The 22,346-nt window shown below is 40.9% G+C and overlaps 1 protein-coding gene across 4 annotated transcripts in view; it reads right to left on the bottom strand.

Annotated features, from left to right (window-relative positions):
- SERAC1 (serine active site containing 1) overlaps positions 1–22,346 on the bottom strand; it is a 54,375-nt gene that overhangs the window by 20,924 nt on the left and 11,105 nt on the right. For 3 of the 4 annotated variants that reach the window (XM_044760731.2, XM_044760728.2, XM_070484365.1), the window contains 6 exons: positions 21,260–21,296; positions 18,868–19,004; positions 17,573–17,662; positions 16,110–16,241; positions 13,694–13,815; positions 12,139–12,267 (listed from right to left, as the gene is read on the bottom strand). In XM_044760731.2, coding sequence (XP_044616666.2) covers positions 12,139–12,267; positions 13,694–13,815; positions 16,110–16,241; positions 17,573–17,662; positions 18,868–19,004; positions 21,260–21,296 — 647 coding nt within the window. The remainder of the gene's footprint in view (positions 1–12,138; positions 12,268–13,693; positions 13,816–16,109; positions 16,242–17,572; positions 17,663–18,867; positions 19,005–21,259; positions 21,297–22,346) is intronic. The other variant, XM_070484404.1, reaches the window with a different exon arrangement.

Raw genomic sequence — 22,346 nt, 5'->3', positions numbered from 1 at the left:
AAACAGTGACTAATATTTTTTTTGACAAAAAGAAAATCTCTGTACTATATATAGTATTAGAAAGAACTAATATGTAGGACTCAAAATATTTTGGAAACTTAAAGGGAACTTTATTTATGCCAACCGTTGCTTACTAGAATAGAAAACATATGGAATCATTCCTAGAGGAGAGCAATCTCGGGGTCTTTCTCCATCCTTTCCTCTGTGTCCTCTTCTCTGAAAGTACAAAGACTAACACACAATTCTTTATCAAGCAGGAAAAGCCCAGGGTTGATGACAACGTTCTGGTGTCAGATTATGCTGGTAGAGTCTACTTAAAGTCTATTAATCACAATAATGAGAAAGAGAAGAGGCATTATGGAAAAATTTAAAATAAAGGCCATGATGATGACCACAGAGCTTTTAATTCTTCATAAATTCAAATTCAAGTTCATATGGAAGAAAAAAAGAAGGGTTAGGAAAATTATGAAACAGAAGAGTAGTGGGGACTAGTCCTAACAGATAGCAAAACATCCTATAAGAATAAACTGGGAAAAGAAAATGCCAACTCTTACCACAGATAAAGGGCTAATGTCGCTAATATACAATAATCTCCTACAAAGCACTGGTAAAATACCAACAATGCTATGGAAAGATGAGGAACAGTCATAAACAGAAAGTTCTCGGGAAAAGAAATTTTGACAGCTGTCAAAAGTACAAGTGCTCAGGCCCTTCAACAATTGATCCTAAAGAGACACCCACACACGGCAAAGTGATACCGGTACAAGTCGGCCCACTGCAGCACTGTTTGTCAGAACAAAAGACCGAAACTACCTGATGGCCATCATAGGCGGTTGGTTAAATCAATGATGGTACCATACATCACATACAATGGAATGCTATGTGAGTATAAAACACGTTGAGTCTCTTCATATATTGATACGTACCAATCTCCAAAATAAACCCTTAAGGGAGAAAAAGAAAGGGCAGAAGAGGGTGTATCATATGTTATTACCGTTTGTGTAGAAAGGTATGCACAACTACGTGTGCCTGTTGGGGTAGGGGAGATGGAAGGAGGACTTATTACTGCCTCTCCTTTTGAAGAGCTTCGTACTGAACTGGGGGTCATAACCGTGTGCATACAGATAACTCATTTGCTGGCAAAAGAAGACAACTATGGGGCTGGCCCCGTGGCCGAGGGGTTAAGTTCGCATGCTCCGCTTCAGCGGCCCAGGTTTTCGCCAGTTTGAATCCTGCACGCGGACATGGCACCGCTCATCAAGCCATGCTGAGGCGGCATCCCACATGCCACAACTAGAAGGACCCACAACTAAAAGTACACAACTATGTACCAGAGGGCTTTGGGGAGAAAAAGGAAAAATAAAATCTTTAAAAAGAGAAAAAAGGACAACTATGTACAAGGTAATGTCTTTCAAAAACATATATATAAAGCCCTGTGTTTCTTACAGGAAATATAAACCATAAGTTTCTGCATTTTTAGTTAATTTATAGAGTTCACGGTTCAGTAAACCTAGTAAATATTCAAAGTGTTTGGCCACTCTATAATTCTTACTCATGCCTTCTTCTCAGATATAATATTCTGTTTTCCAAGTTTAAACTTGCTTGGATCTCAAAGATTCACGCTATTTATAAGGAGGATTGGGAAGGGACTAACTCACTGGAAGTCAGGGATAAGGGTAAACAGTGGACTGGTGGGCTCCAGGGGATGGGAAATTTTTCTTAAAGATCTCCCACCACAACCTGCCTCCCCCAAGTCCCTTTCCCCACCTGATACCCTCAAAGCATCTGACCTCCTTCTAACCTAAATGCTCCAAGGAAGAAGGAAGAGAAAAATGATCTAGGATTTTCATTCTTCTTGATCATTCCTGAAGTGGATATAAGTGTGCAGTTCCAATTCCATCCTTGTTGGTGAAGCTTATAAGTTATTTATAAACTGGCAGATGGTGTGGCAGTAAGAAGCATGAACAAAAGGAATGAATAAAAAGTTATAAACTCATGGTGTGGTCGTATGGATTATATTCTATTTCCTAACATGAAAATAAATATATATAGGGTACTGTCACTTTATCACTGGATTAAGATATAGCAAGGTTAAATAAATTCACAAAGATTTAAGAAATGCCACATATCAAATTCCATAAGTGCAATTAAAAAACAATTTCTTAAGTATCAAAGAAATGTATAGGAAAAGGTGGAGAGAGTCACAATGTTAAGGCTTAAAAATTAAAAGGCAACAATAACAATAAAGCATAAGAGGAGATGCTAACTAACCAAGTAAGTTACTAAAGAATTTACATCCACATTATATAGTGTTAATTACAGGTATGTAACAAAGCATTTTTATGAATAATTTACTATGATTCTCAAATTTAGACACAACATTACTATGAGTTAACATGGTATTTTTCAAATGCATTTCAACAAGTTTATAACAGCCAAATGATTTAATACAAAATGGATATTTTCTTACCATCTAATCTACATTCCAATTAAACACAACCCTTGGAGGTTCCTCTATTTTTGTCTTTGTCATGCAAAATACTTTGACTCATAATAGAAATATGCCTGTTGTTATCTAAGTATAGAGCAGTCTGTGCACAGCCCAGCTCTTTGAGCAATGTCATGATTCACCCATTCATTATTCAATAAATATTTATTGGGAGTATATTGCATATGAGGTACTGTGTTTGGGCCTGGGGAAATTATAGACTACTGGAAGAGAATAAGAGAATTAAATAAATAAGCAAGAAAATAAATATATAAAATAATTACAGAATGGGATAAATACTATGAAGGGCAATAAATGCAATAAACAGGTGAGATAAGGAGGAAGGTCTCTCTGAGGAGCTGACAAGCTGAGATCTGAAGGACAAAAAGGAGGCAGCCATGTGACAGGCTGGTGGCAGAGCATTCCAGGCAGAGGCAACACAAGCAGATACACACTTAGCAAATTCAAGGAACGGAGAGGAAAAGCCAGTGTGGCTGGAGCATAAGGGAGGGGAGAAAGAAAGGGGACAGTTACAAAGGCAGTGAAGAAACAGATTCAGCAAGCTGAAGCCAAAGCTGGCTATGAGACGTGACATCTGAAAATAATTACCTGTTCTCCTGGAAAACGTTTTGAACTGAGCTGGGTTTGCTTTGTCCCTGTTACTTACATGTGACAAGCAGATTTACCCATAACCAAAGTCGGGAGGAGGGAAAGTGCAAGGAGTTTGCAGATGACAATGATGGGTTCATTCCAACAGAATGTACCTCCTGGGGAACTTGCACGACCTAAGGCTGTCCATCCATCTGAAAGCAAGCTGCACAGTCTCCTGTTTTGTGTAACCATCTCTGTAGCTTTCCAAATCCTCAGGCATTATAGAAACCTCCCATCTTTAAACCGTGTCTGTCGGCATCTTTCTCTCAATCACAACACATTGCTATACTTAGGGAGATGAATGCAGAAGTGTCGGGATGCAAGGACTTCAGACTCTAATAGCTGAGATGATTTCAGAGAGACTTCGGGAATTTACAGGGGAAGATGATAATACTGGAATTGCAAGATTTTAGTTGGATTGTCCTTAAGCCAAGGTCACAAAAGCTTTATGATGGAAAATCATTTCAATGCACCATATCCACTGTTCTCTTGACTGCAGGTGGTTTGCCATATTAGATCAAAGAGACATCACGATCCAGAATGTCCAACCTTCTGCATCTCTGGTTGCTTCCTTAGGCTCTAGATCACAGGCACCTGAGGTCCTCTAAGAGGGGCTGAAACTGGAGACAAGCTGATTGACTGCAAGTGTCCAGATGGTAACAAAAACAAAACAAGACTGAAAACTGGATTGTGACATCAAAGAAGGAACGATATTTTTTTTTTTTTTTGTGAGGAAGCTTAGCCCTGAGTTAACATCTGCTGCCAATCCTCCTCTTTTGGCTGAGGAAGGCTGGCCCTGAGCTAACATCCGTGCCCATCTTCCTTTACTTTATATGTGGGACACCTACCACAGCATGGCTTGCCAAGCGGTGCCATGTCCGCACCCGGGATCTGAACCTGCGAACCCCGGGCCACCAAAGCGGAACGTGCGAACTTAACTGCTGTGCCACTAGGTCAGCCCCAGAAGGAGCGATCTTGACGGTAACATCTGGGCTAGTAGGAGGCCCGAGGACCACCTCACCCTGTCCCCCAGCCGCCTACAGAATCGTAGTCAGCAAATCCCAGGCAGATGCTGGAAAGCTGCCAGGGAGGAGGTGACAGTAAAACTGAGAAGCGCTTTCACTCTCCCCGCCCCAGTTCTCCCGAGGAACAGAGCAGAGGGACAACCGGCAGGAAGGCAGGTCATCGCCGGGGCTGGGGAGCAGGGGGCAGGTGGTTTGACACTGCCTCTAACTGTGGGTCCCTTTGTTATACTACGCAGAAGAGCTAATCTCTGGTGTTTCTTTGTAAAAAGTTACAAGTTTACAGCTCTGAAACTTGTGCAAACTAACTGGGCTTCAAGACAATGTTCATTCTAAAGCACGAGTTTTTAACCCTGGGTCATCCTTAAGGGTCTGGGGTAGATAGAATTCAGGTAGGGTGGAGGGGCAAAAATTACACCTTTATCTTCCTAACCTCTAACTGAAACTTTGCATCGTATTCAATCACAAACGTGGACGATAAACCAGAGTGACAGTTGTGGTCTGTGTGACAGTCAGCAAGAGAAAGTGCAGATATCTTCATATCACATCTTACTTGTTGCAGCCATCTGGAAATAATGTTACGCTCACTGTTCCTTTGGACGCCAACTGCACATTCTCAGACTGGCAACCCAGAATCAACATTGCATGCAGTGTCCCCCTAGCAAGAACTATTTGAGATCCATTCATGGAGATACTAGTCCTCAGTTTAACGTTCTTATTCAGTTAAGCAACAACAGCATTCACACTGATACATCTTTTTTTTTTTTTTTGGAGGAAGATTAGCCCTCAGCTAACTACTGCCAGTCCTCCTCTTTTTGCTGAGGAAGCCTGGCTCTGAGCTAACATCCGTGCCCATCTTCCTCTAGTTTATACGTGGGACGCCTACCACAGCATGGCTGCCAAGCATTGCCATGTCCGCACCCAGGATCCGAACCAGCGAACCCCGGGCCGCCGAGAAGCGGAACATGCGAACTTAACCGCTGCGCCACCGGGCCAGCCCCCACACTGATACATCTTTAAAAAATAAAATTTACACACTGAATTAAACCACAAGAAACAGCTGTTTTCCCCAACTATATCCACCGAAAGGGTTTAAACAGTACCAATGAGCTTCCTTAGCCCCAGAACTCGGTTTCTAAAAACCATCAGCCCTAGAACAAACCAGAACTTCTTCAAGAATCATCTGATTCTATGGCCGGAGCAGAGAAAGTTTAAGATGAGCTGGAACATTTTCTAATGCCAGAAAACACAGCAGTGCTCAAAAAATAAAGGAGACATTTCCAAAAGACGTGGGAGCCATAGCCAAATCTGGGGCAACCTGAGCACCAATATGAATAATAACAGTAATGGTTTATAATCTAGTGAATAAAATAACAATCCATGAGCCCATGGACCCATGGACCAGGAAAAAAGGAAGCGGGGCGGGGAGGAGAAGGAGGAAGGAAAGCTTTTCCTTACAGTAGATTACTGACAAGTAAAGAGAGAATGATGGAGATGGGGATGGGGCGTGGGAATCACCATTCTGCAACATTCCAATAATAACTGCTTTTCAGGCAAGATTCATTCAAAAGACACTAAAATCATTGGCTGAAAGTTTGAAGAGAAACTGGGTAGTCTAATAGTCTCAAAATTATCTCCTCTCCCCACAGATCCTGTATTCATTACAAACAAACATGTTAACATTAAAGCAGAGAACCTGGAAAGGTAACATCAACAATAAAGGGACCAACTGGCAACATGTGCTTCTGGATGTGATGCCCTGGGAAGGGCACAAAATCACGGACACTGTGTCCCTGTGATAAAAGCACAACCTGAATCCAATCACGATGAACTGAGGGCATTCTCCAAACCGCTACTTTGTGCTCTTCAAAAACATGAACAATACGAAGACAGAGAAAAGCTGAAGCGTTTTCCCAGATAAAAGGAGACAAAACAGACATGACCATCAAATGCAATGCTTCATCCTAGACTAGATCCTGGATCAGATTTACAAAAGAAAAAACCTGTCATGAAAGAATTACTGAGACAGCTGGCAAAGTTCAACTATGCAGTCTACACTGGATAACAGTATTATCCACTGTTGACTTTCTGAGCTTGTAGCTACACTGTGGTGATGTCAGGGAACGTCCTCGTTGTTAGGAAATACACGCTTAAGCGTTCAGAGGTGATGGGCATCGTTTCTGCAGCTAAGTCTCAAATGCTTCAGGGAGGAAAACAGTAAACGTGTGTGAACAGACATATATATCTATAGAGAGGGAAAGTAAATGGGGGGTGATAAAACAAATGGGATAAAATGTTCATAACTGGTGAATCTTAGTGACGTGCAGTTTTTACAACTCTTTGAGTCTGAAATTATTTCAAAGTAAAAGTTAAAATATTTTTAAATAAACTTCAACTTTCCTGTTTTAAATGTATTTTCTTAATGCATTAATAATAAGCACATTTATTAATTATATCACAAATTTGTTTTTTATTTTGGTCACAATATTTCAATATAATTAGTTTCCTTTGTAATCCTATGTACTGTATCTGATAAATCTAGAAATGAGTTCATAGACTTTACCCAATCACCAAAAGGATCCATGGTGTACAAAGACGAAGAATCCTTGCTCTAAAACCAAAAACAACTGTGCAGGCTTTCTGCTGAGGCTTCGAGTGACCTCTCCACATGAGCAGTTTTGCAGAGAAGCAGCATACTGCCCCTTGAAGGGTGCTTGGGGACTGTCACAGGGCAAGTGTGTCATAAACTGGTCAGATAGATCACTAAAAACCAGATGGACACCTCTCCTATCCCTTTGCCCCCAACTTCTTGGCATGGAAAAAATGCACGAAGCCTGACTAAACCGGGGTGAGGATGGGGAGAAACAAGAATAAGTGAATGGAGTTGCTTACTGGTCTGATGAGATGGAACCTCAGAAGTGAAACTAAATATTTTTTAAAATATTAAATTAAAGATGTGCTGCTTCTTATTTTAAAAAAAACATGTTCAGAGGACAGGGACCCAAATCAAAGCGAAAGCAGCATCTTCCAAGTGGAAAACCAGAAGTACTTCATTAAACACAAAGCACTCAGTGGGGTTTTTTTTAAAAGTACCAAAAACAATTTCTTTCTGAAATTTCTACTTAAAGGATAGATCTATGTGTGCATGTGATTTGCCCAAATAGAATGGAATTTTTTTTTTTGAGGAAGATTACATCTGCCACCAATTTTTTTGCTGAGGAAGACTGGCCCTGAGCTAACATCCACGCCCATCTTCCACTACTTTATATTTGGGATGCCTGCCACAGCATGGCTTGATAAGTGGTGTGTAGGTCCACACCTGGGATCCGATCCAGTGAATCCCAGGCCGCCAAAGTGGAACGTGTGCATTTAACTGCTATGCCACCAGGCTGGCACCAGATGAAAATGTTTTAAGAATCAGTTTCATTATTTCCACTGTGATCTATGATTCCTAAATATACTGAATTGTAAGAGTGTCAAGATAATGCAATTGAAAGGTCCTATGAATTACTTTCTCAGGCATCACTTTGTCTAGGGGAAGATCTCGTTTAGAACGGGCCAGTGAGACAGGTGGGGGAGGGGCAATGGGGAAGATGGCAGGAAACCCACATCCTCTCCAAGGTGGTAAATGTTAACACACACATATGATATGTTAATTATGCACACACAGGGTCAGCTGAAACTACGAAACTCTTTAAACTGCTGGCTGAGGCCATGACTCCTGGGTAGACAAAGAAGTAGCAGAGTGTTGTAAACCACTTTCTCTCTCTTCACTTAGCAAAAGGTAATTAAATGCTATAGAAGTGACAGAACACCCTAGAAGGTAGAGGGATGTTGACTAAATAGGAATGAGCAGAAGGAAATCTTTCAGGCTGAAAAAGAACATCAGGCCAGGCAGCTGGAGCTGTGGCGCGAGAACAAGGGAGAAGTGAGTGGCAGCAGTGGGAGATGGAAGCAGGTGGGACACCCTGGCAGAGAGCAGCGAGGCATCCCGTGCCCACCCTGACTGTGCCCACTGACCCTGTCCATCCATGGCCTGGTCCTGGCCAAGCTGAAACTATCAGAAGTTAGACAAGACCTGCTGAAATTGAGGCTGTGTTCCCTGGCTCCCAGATGACAAAGGGAGCCTGAGAACAGAGAAGGGAAGGCAATGGAAAACGGAAGAAATCACTCACAATGATAGGCCCACGGTCTCGTAGATATGACACCAGAAGCACAGCGACAAAAAGAACAAAACGCATAAATTGGACTACATCAAAATTAAAAATGTTGGTGTGCAAAAGACACTATCAAGAAAGTGAAAAAACCCACAAAATGGGAGAAATATTTGCAAACAATATATCCGATAGGGGATTTATATCTAAAATATATGAAGAATTCTCACAACAATAAAAAGACACGTAACCCAATTAAAAAATGGACAAAGGATTTGAATAGACATTTCTCCAAAGAAGATACATAAATGGTCAATAAGCACATGAAAAGATGCTCCATATCATTAATCATTAAGCAAATGCAAACCAAAACCAGAATGAAGATTCCACAACACGTCCCAGCAATTCCACTCCTGGGTACATACCCAAGAGAATTAAAAACATATGCCCACAGAAAAACTTGTACACAAATGTTCACAGCAGCATGATTCATAATAGGCAAAAAGTGGAAAGCACCTAAATATCCATCAACTGGTGGACGTATGAACAAAATGGTATACCCACACAATGGAATATTACTGGCCATAAAAATGAATGAAGTACTGATACACGTTACAACGTGGCTGAACCTTGAAAACATTATACTAAGTTAAAGAAGTCAGAAACAAAAGGCAACATACTAGATGACACTATTTCCATGATACCATTGATATCCATACCACTGGATGATACATCTGGAAATGTCCAGAACATGCAAATCCATAGAGAGAGGGAGTAGATTAGTGGTTGCCAGGGGCTGGGGAGTAGGAGGGGGGTTGGGGGAATGAAGAGTGACTGCTAATGGGTTCAGGCTTCTTTTGGGGATGATGAAATCGTCCTGGAATTAGCCAGTGGTGATGGTTGTACAACTCTACGAGTATACTAAAACCCGATGAATTATATATTTTTAAACTGGAAATATCATCATGAATTTAAGGCCTATTAAGAAACAGGTAATTGTTCTGCTCTGTCACTTAGGTAGCTAGGACCCTTGGGTCCACCTCCTCTACCTCCATGTAGAACAATTCAGTATGTACCCTAGTGCCTGTGTTTTGGACTCTAATACTATTCTCCACTAAGAAGAACCAGATCTCCTTGAAGGAGCAGCCGATTCATGCTGTACGGCAGGAAGAATCAAGAAGAGCCAGGGACATCTTATTGTCAGGAAACAAAGGTGCTTTCACAGCCAACTTGAGGATGGCATTAAAAAGAATAATGGGGTCAGCCTAAAGAAAGGGCTCTAGTGGCCAGGCAGCAGCACCCTGAACACCAAAAAGGAAACAATAATTACAATTCACTGGAGCAATTCCAAGACACAGCCCAAAGGGAAAATTATAAAGTATACTAGAGAAGTCATATCTACTGATGTGTCACTAATTTCTCATGAAAAGGGAAATGAGAAAAAGACAAATCATTCAATTGGTAAAGAATATAGAATACTATGATTGATTTTACTGATAAAATACTTTCTTCCCATTGAGTAGATTATATAGTTATTGTAGTAATAGTGATGGTAACATGTTTTCATTTCTCCTGGAGATATGAGACATTTTATGGAGACAAACTTGCTGAGATGATAGCACAAGAATACTGGAATTCAGTAATCGCCCTTGGGTGGGCCTAGAGTTGGAGTCTCTTTAGGATGCTACGTCTAGGACACTGTCCTTTGATCCCCAGAAGAAGCCCTCTGCTATGTATTAGAGCAGTTTTCTACCAGTTATTTGCACCTAGTGAACTGGCCCATAGCTAAACAGTAGGATTTGGGTATGCAGGAAGACAGAATGTAAAAATCCCTCTCGAAAAGACTTTTCAAGTCCAAAGGCAGTCTTCCTCCAAAGGACAGGAGCACGGCTGTGGAGCACTCTGAGAGCTGTGAGGAGGCTGCACCTCAGCCAGAGCATGCCGCGCCCTGCTGACCAATGCTACGGTCTCCTTCAGTTTTTGTACCATTTGCCACAAACTTTACATCTATAACTGTGCCTACTGGTGCTCTCCTGCCAATCTCATCACCATTCCTGGGGGCAGCCACACTGGTAAACAAGGGCCAGTCCATGCTTTGATCACAAAAAGTAAAGGGCTCGGACTTAACATGTAATGGGAAGCCATTTGGAGAGCTTTAAGCAGGAGCGTGACAGAATCTAATTCATGCTTTTAAAAAAACCACTCTGGGGGACGGTCCGGTGGTGCAGCGGTTAAGTTCGCAAGTTCCACTTAGGTGGCCCGAGGTTCGGATCCCGGGTGTGGACAAGGCACCACTTGCCAAAGCCATGCTGTGCCACGCTACTATAAAGTAGAGGAAGATGGGTACGGATGTTAGCTCAGGGCTAATCTTCCTAAAAAAAAAAAGAAAAAAAAAAGAAGAAAAAAGAAAAAACCACTCTGACTGGTGTGAGGACACGCGACTGGAAAGACAAGTGAGGAGCGTCTAGCTGAGAAGTGATAGAGATGTGATGAGGAAGACTTCTGGATCCAGCAAGGTGGTGAGCTAGGCTTCTAGTGAACCCCTCCCATGAGAAACATGTAGAAATGTTTGATAAAATACAATAAAAGCTATTTTAAAACATAGCCAAGCTCTAAAGAAAAGAAGAAGAAATAAAGGGGAGGCCTGGGGTGCTAGAACTGAAAACAGACTGTCCAGCAGAAGTGGTAAGCACACGGGGGATGGTGTAAAATGCCTGCAGCCCCGGTGGGATGGGCTGTTAACACTCTCGTTCAGGGCAGCAGATGTGGTTCTGGGTCTCACACTCCATGAGGGTTACCTCCTTTCTACAAGACGCTCTAGAAGAACTCTGCCCACCAGCCCCTGAAAGCAACAGGAAAGCCTGTTTCTGCTTGGGGCTTTGGGTGAGAAAGCACAATCCTAAGACCATGCCATGTACAGATGTATCTGAATTTACACTCCCTATGTGCTACAGAAATACCAAACTAAGGAGTTAATATAAAAAACTAGTCCAGTAACAGTGAAACTCCTGGGGTATCCAACAAAACTGCTCTGTGGGTACAGATGTATGATCCAGGATGCTGGGAACTCCCATAGCAAACAATCAGTCCAGCTAAAGGGGCGCTCACAGGAGAAATGCATAACCCATGCTAATCCACAATCTAACATAAGGGCGAGTCAATGCCATCATAAACAGGAATTGACACCCCAGGAAACTGAAATAATAGAAGACTGCAGGAGACTTTACAATTATTTTTTAAATGGAAGAATAGAAGCCAAGATGCAAGAAGATCACTATGAAAAAGAGGCGGTGGTGGCCAGGAGGAGACGGCTACAGTGAAGATGGTGAGACAAGTGGATTCAAGGACAGCTCACAGGAAGTGGTGACTATTTGGACATGGAAGAAAGGAACAAAGAATTCTTAGCCTTTAGCTTAAGCAGCTAGGTGGACACTCTGCCACTCACTGAGATGAAAAGACTAAAGGAGGAAGAGCTTCGCGGAGGGAGGGTGGGTTCCACGTTAGGTTGGGGGCACCCATTATACCTCCAGATAGAGACATCACATAGGAGGTCAAATATTCAAATGTAGAGCTGAGGTTAGAACATGGGGCTAGAGATATCAGTTCAGGCATCGGCAGCATACAGGTGCTATCTAAAACCTTGTACTACACCACCTATTCATTCTTCAAGATGCAACTTCACAGTGACCTCCCGGGAAGCCTCACGTGACTCTTAAGCAGAGGGAAGGGCTCCTGGAGGAATGACTAGTCAACATCCCCTGGCACAATACCCTGGGAAGACTGGGCGCTCAAACATATTTACTGAATGAATAGAGGAGCTAACCTTCTGAGCGGCTAGGCTTTGACTGCTTTCGCTCAGAGCCAGAGATGTAAAATACTGGATACACTCATCTAGCTCCGTTTGAGGTAAAGAAGCCAGCAACTGTCTGAGCTCTTCTTCAATGGAATAATCCTGAAACAAAAGGAAAAGAAAACCAGCAGATAAATTAGTGCTTTTAGTCTTGAAAACAGTGACTCACCCAGGGAAAGAGAGAATCATTTAATTTTGAATTCTGTACTTTCATGTCTGCTACCTTGATCTGAAAGACCAACTGCAAAGTACAGTCTAGATTTGCACCTTACGGGCTACTCCACATCCTGACTCAAAATGGATTATTACCCTCTTTCTAACTAAAGCTGGCTTTGAAAATCCAGAACTCATTAATATCTGATTTTCTCTAACAACTTACATCTAGTATATTCATTTTTCTATTTTTCAAAAACTGCAAGTTTTCAGGTTTTTTTTTTTTTTTTAAAGATTGGCACCTGAGCTAACAACTGTTGCCAATCTTCTTTTTTCTCCTGCTTTTTCTCCCCAAATACCCCCAGTACATAGTTGTATATTTTAGCTGTGGGTCCTTCTAGTTGTGGCATGTGGGACGCTGCCTCAACGTGGCCTGATGAGTAGTGCCATGTCCGCGCCCAGGAGCCGAACCAGCGAAACCCTGGGCCGCCGAAGCGGAGCACGAGAACTTAACCACTTGGCCACGGGGCTGGCCCCCCCTTTTTTTCCCGAAAGATTTTATTTTTTCTTTTTCTCCCCAAAGCCCCCTGGTACACAGTTGTGTATTTTTTTTAGTCGTGGGTCCTTCTAGTTGTGGCATGTGGGACACCGCCTCAACGTGGCCTCATGAGCAGTGCCATGTCCACGTGCAGGATCCAAACCAGTGAAACCCTGGGCCTCGGAAGCAGAGCGCGTGAACTTAACCACTCGGCCACGGGGCAGCCCCAAGTTTTCAGATTTTCATTTTCTAGGAAAAGCGCTCAAGAAATATGCTCTAATATCTACATGAGTGGTTAATAACTAATATATATGTATAGTAATACATTAATATCTATACATAGTAGTTCTCCAGGGGCTGTTTTATACCCTAGCAAACATTCAGCAATATCTGGAGACATTTTTGGTTGTTACAGCTCCGGAGGTGCTCCTGGCATCTAACAAGCAGAGGCCAGGGATGCTGCTAAACACCCTGAAAGGTACAGATCAGCCTCCAGCAACACAATTATTTGGCCCAACAGGTCAATAGTGTTGAGGTTGCGAAAAACTGATCTATAGCAACCTCAGGACAATGGGTCAGGTCATGGCTGCTGATACACTGTGAAGTTACCCTCTGGTGTACCGAGACTCCAACCCCAAAGGAGAAAATAACATAAGAGAGAGCAACATCTCCTGGGGAATCAAGAAACCTTTGTACAGAAACTATAATTTCAGGTTTATATCCTAGTTTACCTGCTTGTGAAAAATAGCCAACAAACTGCTTTTTGAATGTTTACTTTGCACCCAAAGTAAAGATGACATGTTAAGCTATTTTTCACTCACCGGTTTATTTACTTACTTCTGTTAAAGATGGCAAACGAGGTGGTGGGAGAAAAAAGCGAAGATCACTCTCTTTGCTTCGTGCCAAACCAATAAGAGTCCTCGGATCACAGGCTTGAGCGATTATCCTGTACTGGTAATCTATTGTAAGAGTACATCATTAGCACCCAAAGTAGCTTACAGTTGTTTCAAGGATTAAGTGAACAATTTAATTTAATGGTAAACTACAAGTTTGTAATTCAAAATTTCCCAAGGTTTTTTCACAACTACAACTGCATTTACAATACCAATAAGCTAAATAGCCAATATTTCCATGACTGATCTCACAATTCTCCTTAACATATTTTTAGGTCTACCAGTCTAACTAACCTTTTTTAAAAAAATGAACCTCAAATGTGAAAATGGATAGCTCAGAATCAATTTAACATCTTCTCCCTTTCCTTTTTTTTTTAAAAATAATTCTAGTGTTCAAAAGCTGTTTTGATCACTCCTCAAAAACCCAAGGCTGCGTTTTGATCTCTTGTCACTGGTAACAGTCCAGTGCTTGGCACTCATTCCACGATGTCCATGAACAACCTGAGGTTCCAGGTCGTGGCACTTGGTTTTGGCCTTCATGGTGTGACCATTCCATTCTTTATGTATTGCCACAGAATGAATGTTTGTGTCCCCCAAATTCACATGCTGAAACCTGATCCCCAATGTCATGGTATTCGGAGGTGGGACCTTTGGGAGGTGACTAGGTCATGATGGTGCAGCGCTCACAACTGGGAACAGGGCCCTTATAAAAAAAGACCTCAGAGAGATCCCTTGTCCCTTCTGCCATGTGAGGACGCAGTGAAAAGACAGCCATCTATGAACCAGAAAGCAGGTCCTCACCAGACACCAAGTCTGCCAGCACCCCGATCCTGTATTTCCCAGCCTCCAGCACCAGGAGAAATAAACTTCTCTTGTTTATAAGCCACCCAGTCTATGGTATATTGTTACAGCAGCCCAAATGGACTAAGACATGAATCAAAACAAAACTGCAACCACTGAGGCAGACGTTATTTGTAATAATGGCAGCTCATAACGTGGGTGAGGTCTTCAGAATCAAGTGGGAAACTCTTCCAAAAGCTACATGCCAGGGCTCCAACTCTGATTTTTCTCATATAGTAAGTCTGAAAAGGAGTCCTCGAAGGCAGATTTTGAAAAAGATTTTTATTCTAAGTCTCCACTAACATTAAGTAAGCTTGTATTTACATTATAAATTATTACAATTACAGCTACCAATCAATCAACTAATTAACTTGTATGGAGGCAGCGATCTTATTCTGCGACTTGACTTTTCTTTGAAAACATTATTCTTTTTAATTTGTTTACCCATTTTTTTTTTTAAAGATTTTATTTTTTTTTCCTTTTTCTTCCCAAAGCCCCCTGGTACATAGTTGTATATTCTTCGTTGTGGGTCCTTCTAGTTGTGGCATGTGGGACGCTGCCTCAGCGTGGTATGATGGGCAGTGCCATGTCCGTGTCCAGGATTCGAACCAGTGAAACACTGGGCCGCCTGCAGTGGAGCACGCGAACTTAACCACTCAGCCACGGGGCCAGCCCCGAATTTGTTTACCCACTTTTATAAGATGATTCTATGAACAAAATGTACTTTGGTTCCTGCACTATATAATAAGAGCAGATCTGAGGTCTCACTCGTGCACTTTCACTGCAGAACTTGAGATTAAATACAATTACATATTTTAAATATTTTAAATCTTCCTTAGAAAATAATATACACAAATCAGGTACAGGTGACTGATTATTAGTATTAGCACCAAGTCGATTGTCAAAGTGAAAGCAAATACAACCATATAGTGCAGCAAGCAATTAAAATGTATTTCACTAAAGAGGAACCAAAAGAAAATGCAAATACAACATTAGGCTATAACTATCAGAATCAAGAGTTTCTTTCAAGAGTTTCTCTGATCAAGTAAAACTTTGTTCTGGTAGAAAGTTAGACAAATATATCTACTTCAGTTTTTTGTTTGTTTGTTTTTGGTGAGGAAGATTGGCCCTGAGCTAACATCTATACTGATATTCCTCTATTTTGTAAGTGGGATGCAGCCACAGCATGGCTTGATGAGTGCTGTGTAGGTCTATGCCCAGGATCTGAACCCGAGAACCCTGGGCTGCCAAATTGGAGCATGTGAACTTAACCACTGCACCACCAGGCCAGCCCCTCTACCTCTGTTTTGACGCTGTTCTTAACAAATACATCTGGCTAACAGGCAGTAGGTTTTCCACTTTATCACTGAAGTTTCTTTTTAAAAATTTTGAGAATATTTTTTATATATTTTAAGATTGCCTAAATTATTTTCCTTCCTTAATATCTCATTCCCTTCTCTTCTATATGAGAAATCAGGAGCTGGCTGATGGTGTGCCATGTGTTCAGATGGTCTCATTACCATGCCAGTGGTGGGTCTCTGACATTTCCTGCACAGCCTGCAATCGTGCTGTCCTGTCATCCAACTTACTCTTCCTCAGGAGCAGCCACACAGCACATTCATGATCTTCTACGTCAACTGTACTAAAAGGGTCTTCGGAAAAAGGGAAAAATAACAAGACAAAGTGAACATTGTGAACAGCGAGAAGAACATTTTTATCCTCACATTTATTTAAGATGGTCCTTATAAATAAATATATAAAATCTATACTAGGAGAGTTAAATTCATTTCCAGTATTGATCACGACTCACAGGCTTGTTCTCAGATGTGTCGTATTATTGTGTTACATTTATTATGTATACTATGTATGTGCTTTTGTTTTATATACTATGTTGCTTTCACAATGCAGTCTTTTTTTTTTTGGCTCTTTCTCCCTAAAAAGTTTTTTATTATGAAAAATATCTTACATATGGAAGAATTAAAAGAATACTACATTAACATCCATATGCTTACCAAAACTAGATTTAATAAATGTTATCATTTTGCCATATTTGCTTATTTTACATGCATGAGTGTAGTTTTTTTCTAAACCATGTGAAAGGAAGCTGTAGACATGATGACATTTTACCCTTTCACAGCTCAACCTGCATCTCCAAGAGTAAGTTTGCATTCTCTTATATAATGATGACACCACTATAACTGCCAAGAACACTAACAAAAATCTTCCAAAATCATGTAAAATCCACTCTAACATCATATTCAAATTTCTCCAATTGTCCCAGAAATCTTTGGGGCTGTTTTTTAAAACCAAGATTTGATTAAGTCTCTGCAGTCTTTTAATTCTAGAAGATTTTCCCATCTTTTCTTTTTCATGATGCCAACTTTGTAAAGAGGTCAGGTCAGCTGTTTTATAGCTGGCTCCACGTTGTAGATTTGCCTGATTGTGCAATCTGCGTTTTTGATGCAATTCTCACTATGAGAAAGCATGGGAGGTATTTTCTAACAAACTCGAAATTCTGAAACACTCGAGGGTATATTTAGTCTCAATATTTATTTAAAACTATCTAACAACAATACATCCACAAAGATGGGAGGAAGAAAACTGTTTAAGGCATCAAGTCCTTAAAATTAAATATAGCCCAAGAGAATAACGTTATTCAATTTTCCATAGCTATAATAAATGTTAGTATAAGAAACGGAGAAAAAAAATCTCAGGTTGATCATCAAATGACTTTCAGATTACTGAGAAGGATTCCAAGTTAAATACAGTCATGTGTCGCTTAACGATGGGGACATGTTCTGATTAATGTGTCATTAGGCGTCATTGTGTGGCCATCATAGAGTGTACTTACACAAACCTAGCTGATGTAGCACATTACACACCTAAGCTATATGGTGCTAGTCTTATGGGACCACCATCACGTATGCAGTCTGCCACTGACCGAAACGTTGTCATGCGGTGCATGACTGTATTTGATACTTACCAGCAAATGGACCCCGTAATATCTTTGCCGATGTTGCCAATACTTTTCTTACTGCTTTGTGAAGCTCTTTTCTTGCCTGGTAGGTGATTCCTAAAATGATAACAAATTTAAACAAAATCACGTGTGTACTCTAAACACTACGCTCCAATACTTCAAAGAGAAATATAAACTAAACTCCAAATTTGTTCAAAAAGAAAATATAAAATAGCATATTTTTCCTTTTTTTTGGTCATTATCAAAGCAACTAAAACCACTATGGGAACACAGAGCTCTAGATCCCAAAATAAGATTGCTCTCCAAGTCAGGGAAAAAGTAAAAACAAACCAAAAATACTATCTAACTAAAGATAACAAAAATCCTTATGAACAACACAGGATTAGCTACATTCAGGAAAATGTTCCTTAAAAATAGCCCCTCTCAAACCGAAATTTGGAGATACCTTACTAACGAGATTGAGCGTCACTATATAGGTAAATTATAAGCTATAAAAATTCTGCGTCATTGAAATTGTTAACACACCATAACAGCACGTTGAACTACAGGAAGGCCAAATAATGACGACACAAACAGGACAGAGTGGCGCCACTGCAGCTCGGAGAACCTGCCGCACTCAGGGAACGTGATGTGCTGCCAGGCGTGGCGGTTCCGGCTGACAACGCAGGGACAGACAGCTGGACGCCAAGTGTGGAGACTCACCGGGCTACCCACATCTCGATGAAAGGATACTGCTCTGCTCTAAAATTTCACGTTCACCAAGCGATCGCCTGATTACTAATTAGGTTTCCACGTGAGCTAAACATGGAGAAGGGGAATGTTCCGACTAGTAGAGAGAGGTTTTCTAGCCTTTATGACAGATGTTTTCCCTCTGTAAATAAGTAGGTTGATATTCATATTTATGAATCCATCTCCTGAGTTTAGTGTGCATGAATAAATAAATCCCTTAAAGCAGAAATATCTCTGAGCTACGGGACAGAATCATGTTTCTGTGATTGCCAAACCGAGGGCCAGCCTGTGAACTGACGGCCCTGTAAACTGTGGAACTCCAAGTTTAGACTGAAACAACCAGCTCGTCTTCACTTCACCTAGCTATAGGAGAATTTCAAACTTGGGTTAGCATGGAAGTCCAAAACGTGGTCTTGAATTAACTCTTCAGGAACTCGGTTCTCACAGGGTTTGGTGATTCTTAGAGTAAGCTCTACCCATCTTATTACTATTGTATTTTAAATATTCATTCTTAAATTCAGTAACTGGCTTCCATTTTTTACAAAGATGGGATTACTTTACCATAAACTTACCATGATTTTCTCTTTTATCTAAAGAAACTGTGTGCACATATATATATGACTTCATTTTTTCTCTTTCTACCACTTGAGTATCTAATGTCAAAGACTTCTTCAGCGCCAGGACTTCATATGTAAGAAATAAAGAACCTCTTAAAAAGAAACAAAAAATTCATCATAAATACATGATCCAAATGTAACACAAGAGCCACTCTTTTCTGGGTTTTTTGGCTTAGGAAGACTGGCCCTGAGCTAACATCTGTTGCCCATCTTCCTCCTTTTGCTTGAGGAAGATTTGCCCAGAGCTAACATCTGTGCCCATCTTCCTCTATTTTGTATGTGGGTTGCCACCACAGTGTGACCGCCATGGTGTAGGTCTGTGTCCGGGAACCAAACCCGGGCCAGCGAAGCAGAGCACGCCACCTAACCACTGGGCCATGGGGCCAGCCCAAGAGCCACTCCTTTTTATTAAGCTTTTTGTAGTGAACTTTTTCTTTCTTTTTTATTGAGAAACATAATATATATACAGTAATGTGCATATAACATATTTATAGATACTTACAAAATATTTGTATAAATGTATACACACACATTTCAGTTTAACAAATAATAATAAATAGCTCCATTACCATATCCAGGCAGAAACAGAACATTAACAGTACCCCAGAAGCCCACAACGTGTCCCTCCCTTATGCTGACCTGCCCTCTTATCTCTACAGCTAATTATCAGTATGACTTTTATTATAGTAACACCTTTGCTTTTGTATATAGTATACCACTATGTGCACATCCTTCAACAACACAGCTTAGTTTCGTCTGTGTGTGAACGGCACGGGAACGGAATCGCACTGCACATCTTCCTTTGTTCAGCCTTCCGTTTGTGAGAATCATCCACGTGGCTGCACGTATCTGGAGCTCAGGCACTTATGTTTTCATGTGGTCTGTGATTCATCCATTGTATGGGTATACCACAACTTATTCACCCATTCTACCACAGATGGGCATTGAGGGGATTCCTAGTTTGAGTCTATTACAAACAACACTGTTACACATCTTACACGTCTCCTCTGTACTCGTGTATATGTTCCTCTAGGGTACAAATCTAGAAGTAGAATTACAGACTTTCTGGCAATATATATATGTTGTTCAACTTTACTACATAATGCCTTTTCAAACTTTTTTCAAAAACATTAGCTAATTTGTACTCCCATCACCGGCATATGAAAGTTTCTCCTCTCCGAAGAGTTACAACTAAAGTCAAGTTTTGAATGTGAAATACTATGTTGTTTACTGTGTACCCTAAAATGAAGGTTTTTTCCCCTAATCAGACTGATGTACACACACCCTAAATCCAGACACAAAGGCTGCAGTCTGTCTGGATTCAGAGCTGAGTAACCTCAGTTACAGTAAGTCTCTCCTGAGCTTCCCACCCTAAAGCAAAAGCAGGCAAGACAGGAAGGCCAGACACTGGCCAGCACAGAGGAACAGAGCAGACGTGTTCACTATTTTGATCATGCTTGCCATGAAAGACAGCACTCTACAAAAAATTGTGATTAATTTTCACTATACTTCTGAATATAATTGTGATATAAACAAAGAAACTGCATTACAGAAAAGAGCATACATGTCTCTTTTGCCTGGAATGAGCCAGAGGGAAAAATCATCTAAATACGTTTTGCTCTACTTTACAGTGTCAGAGAGAAATGTACGTATTTGGATAAAATGCCAAATCTCTCTCTTTTACCATTTTAGCATCTAAGCCTTGATTTTATATTTACACTAGTGAAAAAGAGCATTATTAACAAAAACACTAGAGTAGTATTTGACATACATTTAAGATATATAACTCTCCCTCAAAAAAAGGAAAGAAAAGAGAATGAAAAATAATTTTGGAAAGGAGAGTCACTCCCTTCATTAAGCATTAACCTCTGAAACAGAATGAGATGGGTGATGTCAATCTATTGGTTTTCTCCCTCAGGCTCAATTTCTTTTCATAAGAGCTTGATGGTGATTTAAAGGATTTTCAAAAATAATTTGACTCTAGTAGATTTTTACCTTCTTCATCCACTTTAGAACGTAACACAAGAAGAGACGAGACTGCGTGCGAGCTAAGTGGAGAGTGCAGGCTCTGTAGGGGTCTCAAGTGCTCTCCTCAGAGCAAGACAGCCAGGTGGGTGGATCCCCATCATACACTTGGACCCAAGAGAAAACACTCCTCAGAAAGTAAAGTAGCTGAATCCAGACAACACTGAAGTGGCAGAACCAGTGATTAACCAGTGATGAATCCACCTGTCTATTCCAAAATCTATACCTTTTTCATTACCCCCATGCTACCTGTAAATCACTTCCATTGAGATTTCAATAGTAGTATAATGAAGCCAATTAATATTTCATAGTTGACACTTACCCTAAAATCAGTGATCCAGTAAACTTTATTATTTTTCCTTCAAAAAGAAAGGAAAAAAGTCAATGTGATGAATTTCCTTTTTTAAATGTGACAGGAAGTAGGCAACAGTGTAAGTCCCTACCTATAATAAATATAATTGGATAAGAAGTTACTGATATTTTTCCATTAACATAATCAGTTGCTATCAACACATGGCTTCCTATCTCCAGATGCAAACAAACGAACCAATAAGCACTGGGTACGAAAGGAGAAATCTGTACTCTGTATTCTCCCCGTTTCAGACTCACTCTCCCCTCCCTCCACCTCTAATTCTGCCAGCGCCCACCACATCATAGAGATCTGGTTCCTGCTGCACCACTGACGTTGCCAGGCCAACACTGCTTCGACAAATGCCACGTCCGGGGAGCTAACTTCCCTCTGACTCCTGTCAGTTCACAACCAGTTAAATAAAGGAACAGGGAGAACTCTCCCTATCACTACTAGGACTATACTGAGCGATTATGTTTGTCAAGCGGTGACACAAAATGACTCTTCTCAAAGTAACAGTGTTATAATTGGTGATTAAGTGCCATATGTACATAGCTCCATTTAAAATACAGGTTACATTCTACAAGTTTATTCATAATTTTTTTGTTTGGAACTTGGAAAACATTTTTTTAACATTAAAAAAGAACTCCTAGTGGCAGATATAGCTAGTGGCCTATCCAATACACGTAAGCCCCTTAATTCTTACTAATATAACTTGATTACTAAAAATATTCAACCTGATCTAAAAATATTCAAATTCCCAGACTCCTCTGCAGCTATGGCTGGCTGTGCAACACAGTTCAAACCAATCAGATAGTGATGGAAGCACAGGGAGGGATCCTTCCCCAGAAGAAAAGACAAAGCCTCACACAATGGCTTTTGGCCTTTGTGCTTTCTTTTTTTTTTGTTCTGCTTTATCTCCCTAAATCCCCCCTGGTACATAGTTGTATATCTTAGTTCCAGGTCCTTCCAGTTGTGGCATGCGGGACGCCACCTCAACGTGGCCTGACGAGTGGTGCCATGTCCACGCCCAGGATCCCAACCAGCAAAACCCTGGGCC

This window comes from Equus asinus, chromosome 1 (assembly GCF_041296235.1).
Source record: "Equus asinus isolate D_3611 breed Donkey chromosome 1, EquAss-T2T_v2, whole genome shotgun sequence".
NCBI lineage: Eukaryota > Metazoa > Chordata > Mammalia > Perissodactyla > Equidae > Equus > Equus asinus.
Note: the sequence above shows the minus strand (reverse complement) of the source record. Positions and strands in the feature narration are given on the sequence as shown.